At 43.8% G+C, this 6,933-nt stretch overlaps 1 protein-coding gene across 1 annotated transcript; it reads left to right on the forward strand.

Annotated features, from left to right (window-relative positions):
* The first annotated feature begins 953 nt into the window (after window positions 1-953).
* On the forward strand, window positions 954-6,132 carry MRPS21 (mitochondrial ribosomal protein S21). Its single transcript, XM_033136036.1, has 3 exons — window positions 954-1,017; window positions 2,573-2,732; window positions 5,764-6,132. Exons 2-3 carry the CDS (start codon window positions 2,650-2,652, stop codon window positions 5,942-5,944), a joined length of 264 nt encoding a protein of 87 aa, XP_032991927.1. The 5' UTR covers window positions 954-1,017; window positions 2,573-2,649; the 3' UTR covers window positions 5,945-6,132.
* Window positions 6,133-6,933: the final 801 nt, after the last annotated feature.

The raw sequence follows: 6,933 nt of genomic DNA on the forward strand, positions 1-6,933 counted from the left end.
GCTAGTTCTGTTTCGAGGAACAGTTGGCTTTTACTGCTGCTGTCTCAGTCCTGTGTTCAAAAACATTTTTGTTGTTTTTAAAAAGAAAAAGAGTTATTAATTGCCAGGCAAGCCTTTATTTATTTATTTATTTCAATCAACCCATCAATACATAACAATAAAAAAATCTGTGCAGGCACACAAAATAAATACTTAAATCTTTACATATTATACATGTATTAAGCACTGTGGTGTTGTTTTTTTGTATTGATTGGTGGATTTTAACCGGCGTTTTAAAAGATTTGCTTAGCAGTTGAGAAGCCACGGATAGTTCAATGCTTTGATTTTTACATATAGTTTTGCATTGACTATTGGCTGATTTTATTTTTTATTTAAAAAAAAAGCTTGCAGTGGGAAAGCTAATGATAAATCAGCAGCTAGCTTAAATCGTTTATTCATAGTTATTAGTCTTTTTATTGCTATGGGGTTGTTTTTCCTGCCTCCCCCCCCCATGCTATTGCTTTATATATTTGTACAAGTTCTCTTTCTGAACACGGGCCATTGTTGGCTCTTTTATTTATCATGCAATGTCCTTAGGTAGGGGCAGGATGGTCGTTTCCAATAAGGCCTTTTAGATGTTTAGACTACTAAAGCTTTTAATATTTGATGAATTTTTGTATTTTAATATTTTGCTGGAAGCCGCCCAGAGTGGCTGGGGAAACCCAGCCACATGGGCGGGGTATAAATAAATAAATAAATAAATAAATTATTATTATTATTATTATTATTATTATTATTATTATTATGGATGGGGGGGAACCGAAAATAGCAGTAAGGAGGCCGTCCCTATTCGGTAATAACGGGAGAGGATAACTTTGGCACAGGAATTTGGCCTCCTCCTCAATCAGTCCTTCCCGTTGCCATGGTTACCAGGACTAGGCCGCAAGCCGGAGAAGCGAGAAGGGGGAGGGGAAGGAACACGCGTTTCCGGTTCCGGTTTCCTGACTCCGGGAGGGGTACCGGCTGAGCCAGCAGCGGGTGAGTATAGTCCTTGGTGGGGGCGCGCGAGGAAGCGCCTCTTTGCCCCGCTTACCTTCGGGTCCGCCGTAGGCCGCGCACATCCCCGGCCTCTATTAGGAGCTGCTGCCCCGGGAGGAAGCGCGGGAGGCGGGCTGAAAAATAATAATGTGGCGGTTCCTTCGAAGGATAGTGTTCCCCTCTCTGTCGTGGGAATTTTTTTTTGGGGGGGTAACCCTCCCCATTGCGGGCGGAAGGGGGCTGCCCTTAGATTTTGTTATTTGCAGTTGACGGGAGAAGTTGGGGCGCTCCCCGTTTTATTTCATTTGTTGCTGCATTCATGCCCTTCCTTTTCCCGGTTTTACCTTCTCACAGCGACCCTGTGAGGTAGATTAGGTTGAGAGATGAGTGACTGGCCCAAGGTCACCCAAAAAAGGGGGAGATCACTTCGTAGTTTCCTTCAAATTGGGGTGTGTGTGTGAAGGGCATACCATCATTATCCTCCCCTACCATATGTTTATGTTGTTTATTATAGTCAGGTAAATTTGTTTAGGTGGCCCCAAAGAGCCTAGAAGGGGCAACGAAAATAGCCACGGGTTGTCTCCAGCTTATTTCTACCCAGAGTAGACCTGTTGGAATCAATGGACCTAAGTTAGTCATGTCTCTCAACTTCAGTGGGTTTGCTCTGAGTATGAATTAGCATTGGATAAAATCCTGATTTTCACAATTCAGAATTGGGCAATGAACTGAGAAAAGAGCAGAGAAAGCCAGTATTTTCTTTTTTTTAAAAAAGGTGACTGGGGTTTCAGCCCTCTGCGTGGATCTACTTTGAGATCTGCCGACTGGACAGCCAGATGAGAAGTGGTACATTTATTATAATAATAATTTACTAAACTTTGTTGTTTATCAGATGTATTGCCTTTTTTCTTTTTTAAGTGTCTCAAAGTGACTTACAGCAATAAATAAATTTAACACCAGCATAAAACAGAAAAATCTGAAACTCATACTTTTCTAAAGGGAGGACTAAAAAACCCCACCCACTGAAGGAGGCAGCCGATAATAAAAAGCCTAAGGCCTGTGTCCCCACTTAGAATGATTATTGTTTTAGGTATGAATTCACGAATTGCCTTTTACATGTATGTCTTGAAGCAATTCATAGTTGTGTCATTAAAACAGCCATAATAGTTTTTAAAACAATACATTCCCAGGTTTGTAAGAAGGCTTAAAGCAGAGAGACACCTTTTCATCCATCTTGGTGAAGTCCAGAATGCCTTTAAACACAATTCCTAGAATTATTTAACAATTACCCTAGGAATTGTAGCACTCAGAAAAGAGGGGTGGTGGTGGTGGTCTAATAACTCTCAGCACCCACAACAAAGTCCAGTTCCCAGGATTCTTTGGGGGAGCAATGCCTGTCAAAAGTGGTATGAAAACTTTAAATGTACCGGTATATTGCAGATGGGGTCGGAGAGATTTGAACCAGGACTTTCTTGTGCATCTAGCACTAACAGTAGTCCCCCAATATATTTTATTTATGTTTAGTTGTGAGATGTCCTTTTATTTATTTATTTTAAAGGTATCTTTTGGAGAGTCTTGTTTGGGCCAGAAGCCGATCGTCTCCAGTTCCTGGAGTTAGAAACAGCTACACCTAAGATGGCCAATCACTTGAAATTTGTCGCTCGAACAGTGATGGTGCCCAATGGGAATGTGGAGGCTGCATATCGAGTCCTCAACAGGTAAAGACATCCTTTGGCCTTGCTGTGCCCCAGGACTGGCTGCAATGTTCTGAATCCGCGCTATGGGGTGAGCTCCCATTGTTTTGCTCCAGCTCCTGCCAACATAGCAGTTTGAAAGCATACCAGAGCGAGTAGATGAATCTTCTTTCTTCTTTGTCAATCACTCATAGCCGAGTAAGATTGTCTTCCATAAACACGGTTTTGTGGGAAGGTAAACGGTGTTTCCATGCACTTGGCACTCGTCACAGTGTTCTGTTGCACCAGAAGCGGTTTAGTCATGCTGGCCACATGACCCAGAAAACTGTCTGCGGACAAACGCCGGCTCTCTCAGCCTGAAAGTGAGATGAGCGCCACACTTCGAAGTAAAATTCGACTGGACTTAACCACCCATGGGTCATTTTCACAATGTTTCTATGAGTTGAATGAGTAGCTTTTGGTTTTATTTCCTGGTTGTATTTTGTGCAGCCAATGTGTGGCTGCTAGGGCAAAGGCATGTAGGCGACTCGTGTTGTCAAGTTAGGTGGTTTTATGCAACCTTCGTCAGGAGAAGGGGAGAGTCGTGACTTGTAATGCTGTCTTGTAAGCAAGCTTTAGTCAACATGTGGCTGTCATGCCCTCTGCTGGCTGGATATATATCATAAATGGAACTTTTTAAAAGATGGGCTCAGGCTGTATGCTTTAAAAATATACTGTACAGTATATACAAATAGCTTGAATTATGTTCTTCAGAACCAGCGCCTGCTGCTATATGAGTGTTCAGTCTTTTGAGTTGCAAAGTGTGCCTTTACAGGATTCAAGTGGTACTTAACTTGGTTGCAGGACTTTATTGGTGTGTGTGTGTCTTGCAATGTCTGCTTATAATGTGGAGGGTGGGAGACCATTCAGCAAAAATCGGTGCTCATGGCATGGTAACCCAAAAGCATTTTTGTTCTTGGTTAGTGTCTGATACCAGCTGTGGGTCTGATGGGGAGATGGGCTATGCCCTGTTCCCATGAAATATTACCTGTTTTTGAGAGAGATTTACTGCATAAGGCAGCTTCCTCTGTTCTTAGATTGCATGCAAATGCAAGGAGGGTTGAGTGAAACAGAGAGAGAATGAGAGGGCTCGGGAAGTACTAAGGATTAGATGCTTGAGGCCGCAGGAATGTGTTACAACACCTGTCTTCAACTGGTGGACCTGCAACTGCGTTGTGGCCTGACCCATGCAAATATTTAGTAAAAGATTAAGAAATGAGTCCCCAGATGCATGTTTGGGTTAAAAGTGGGCCCTGAGCTTCAATGGTTGAAGATAGCCGTGTTATGATATATGTGCTGGCTGCTAAAACAATATTGTCCAATGGACAGAATTGCATGAGCTATAAAACCTAAAGGCCTTTGCATCCAAATTGCTTGGGGATGGGTGCCCACCACATTCTGCTGGAAGTTTGGGTGGCATTGTGGGGCAAGGAAGGAGAAGGCAGAAAGTTGCAAGGACTCCAGACATGGCAGCCTCTTGGCAGGCTGAGAAAACAAACGTTCCTGGCCTCTGTGATACCTGCGATGCATCAGGGAACTTTTCTCAGGGAGCAGGGATAATTGCAGGGTCAAGTCTTGTCCATCCGTCAGGGAGCAAATTGCTTCCTGGTTGTGGGACTGCCTCTCTGCGTTTTTCTCAGGCTTCCACTGAAGGGTTTAAAAATAGCTAGAAGTACAGTTGCTGTGGTCCGGTGTGTGTGTAGCTTTTTTGCTGCGCCCTCTGCATGTTCCCTTCAGATGCCTGTGTCGCCAGCTAGCCAAACATGTGTCTTCCCTCACAGTCCTGGCCCATGAGACTAGGAGCAAGGATGTGCACGAGGTTGCATAAGCCCATTCTGAGAAACTTCTGGCCTCGGGATTGGCTGGCCTGCTGGGTGGTGGGGGCCACCAAGCTCCCTCTCGTTGGGTGCCGGGTGCTGGTGGGCGGAGTTTGGAGCTCATTCAGGATTATTTTTCATCCAACCCTGACAGGCTGGCACTCCCAGGCCATGTGAATACAAAACGAGGTAGATCAAGCCAGAATTGTTTTTAAACTCTCATAAAGAGAAAATTGGCATTTATATTATTTTTTGTTTTGTTTTTAAAGCTATCTGGACTGCTGCTTCTGTTGTACAAAAATAAATTGCAGATTTCATCTTACAATTCATCCCTGGGAGAGTTGCCGTTGAATAGTTTTTGGGGTCTCATGGGTCCTTGCAACGATTGGCAAATATCTTTGTCTCAGCTACCTTACAGCCCTATAAGGTAGGCTGATATTATCCTCGTCCTGCAAAGCAGAGAGAGCTGATTTTGTGATAGGGGAATGACTTGATGGCTAAGTGAGATTCGAATCTGGAGGGCTCTCTCTGAGCCACTATCCAGCTTCCATTTGTCAACCTCTCAGGATCAGTTAGCTACAAAGGTGTTCAGTACTGTAGATGGCTTTCCATAATTGCAGGCTCACCTCCTAATTCTCCTTCCCACTCACCAGCCAATTGCAATGCATTGGGTCTCCAACTTTTTTTGGTGGGGGCTGTTTTTGTTCTGTTTCAGAGCCTTCCTGCGAGTCCCTAGATCGCCTTGCCTGAATCTCAAGTTTGGAACCAGGATGGGGAGGACCCTTGCCCCAATAAGATGTCCTTTTGGCAAAATTATAATAGCCCTAATTGATATTAGGGAATTTTTAGTGGCCTAGATATTTTGCAAGTCATGATGATGATGATTACAGTCACGGAAATAGGGTGGGTCCTGAAAATACATATCTCAAGTGTCAAAGGCTGGGGTGAAAAGGTACATCTTCAGCACAATCATCATGTTTTTATGGAATTTCCTCTAAAACTGCTTCAACATAAAAGAAGAAGAGGAGGAGGAGGAGGAGGGTGCTTATTTTAGTTCTGTATTTTAGAGTGGGAATTGGACACAGCTGGCCTCTCAGGTTTTCTGTATTTGGCACAGAGGAAGATGGTGGGTTGCTATCCTGATTTTGACCTCATCTGACAAGAATTTGACCGTGTTCTTCTCTTTGTTCTCTGCTCAGGGTCCTAACTATGGATGGGATCATTGACACGGCCAAGCGCCAACGATATTATGAGAAGCCCTGCCGCAAGAGGCAGCGGGAAGCATACGAGACGTGCCGGAGGATCTATAACACGGAAATGGCTCGAAAGATCAACTTCCTCATGCGGAAGAACCGCTCAGACCCCTGGCTCGGTTGCTGAGCTTGGAAGGCACATCCGAGCGTAGTAACTGCTGCAAAACCGACATTTGCGAGATGAGCTGATCATGACTTTTCTGAGCAAAGCTAACTGAATGAGTGGAAGAGTAAAACACCCCCCATCCACTGCAGTGGGATCTCCGAAAGACTGGCTCCCCATTTTTTTTCGATTTGAAAATTTGTGTATTTTTTTTCTTTTCTTTTTTTAAAAAATCAACATTCAAACTTCACTAGTATGTTACCCTTTGATATCTTGTGTGTTAAGCAAAAGCCGCTGCACAGTCCGTCCCAAGCAGAAGCAGTTTTGCTTGGAGGTGTTGACTTGGGTTGTTGAATGCTTCAGAATTATGGGGAGGGTCGGCCCATTGTTGAGGCAGACACTTTGTTGCCTACAGTTCTACATGCTGGTATGTTTGCTTTCTTGGGTAAGCTTTTTAAAAAATAAAAAGAGGGCTCTCCCCCGACTTGCAGTTGAATCCAGGACAGACACTCTCATTGTAACTTTGCTTATTGACTCGAGATGTCCAGCTTCCAGCCATTTTAATGGAATTCTCTTTCAGAGGCCAATAAAACAACCAGATTTTAAAGCAACTTTGAGGTGCTCTTGTCTGGAGAAGGGCTAAAGTAAGAAATACCTCAGCATGGTAAAGTGGAGAAAATGTAAACGAAAGATATACAGCAAGCGAGGTTGTAATAATAATAATAATAATAATAATAATTATTAACCGGTATATCCCACCCATCTGCCTATATTTCCCAGTTGTTGGAAGTGGAACAGAGGAAGCTACCTTCTGCTGAGCCAGACTCTTGGTCCATCTAGCGTAATACTGTCTACAAGTGACTGGGTTTGGGGGCAGGGAGCTGGTGTATAACTTGCACCACACTTTTCAACACCCCTGATTTATTGCACAAAGGTGTTGTTGCATAACAGCGCTTAGCAAAAGTAGGCTACACTCAAAGGTTGCTTTAAACTGTCCCTTTATAGCCACTTCC

The sequence above is a fragment of the Lacerta agilis genome, chromosome 17 (assembly GCF_009819535.1).
Source record: "Lacerta agilis isolate rLacAgi1 chromosome 17, rLacAgi1.pri, whole genome shotgun sequence".
Lineage (NCBI taxonomy): Eukaryota > Metazoa > Chordata > Lepidosauria > Squamata > Lacertidae > Lacerta > Lacerta agilis.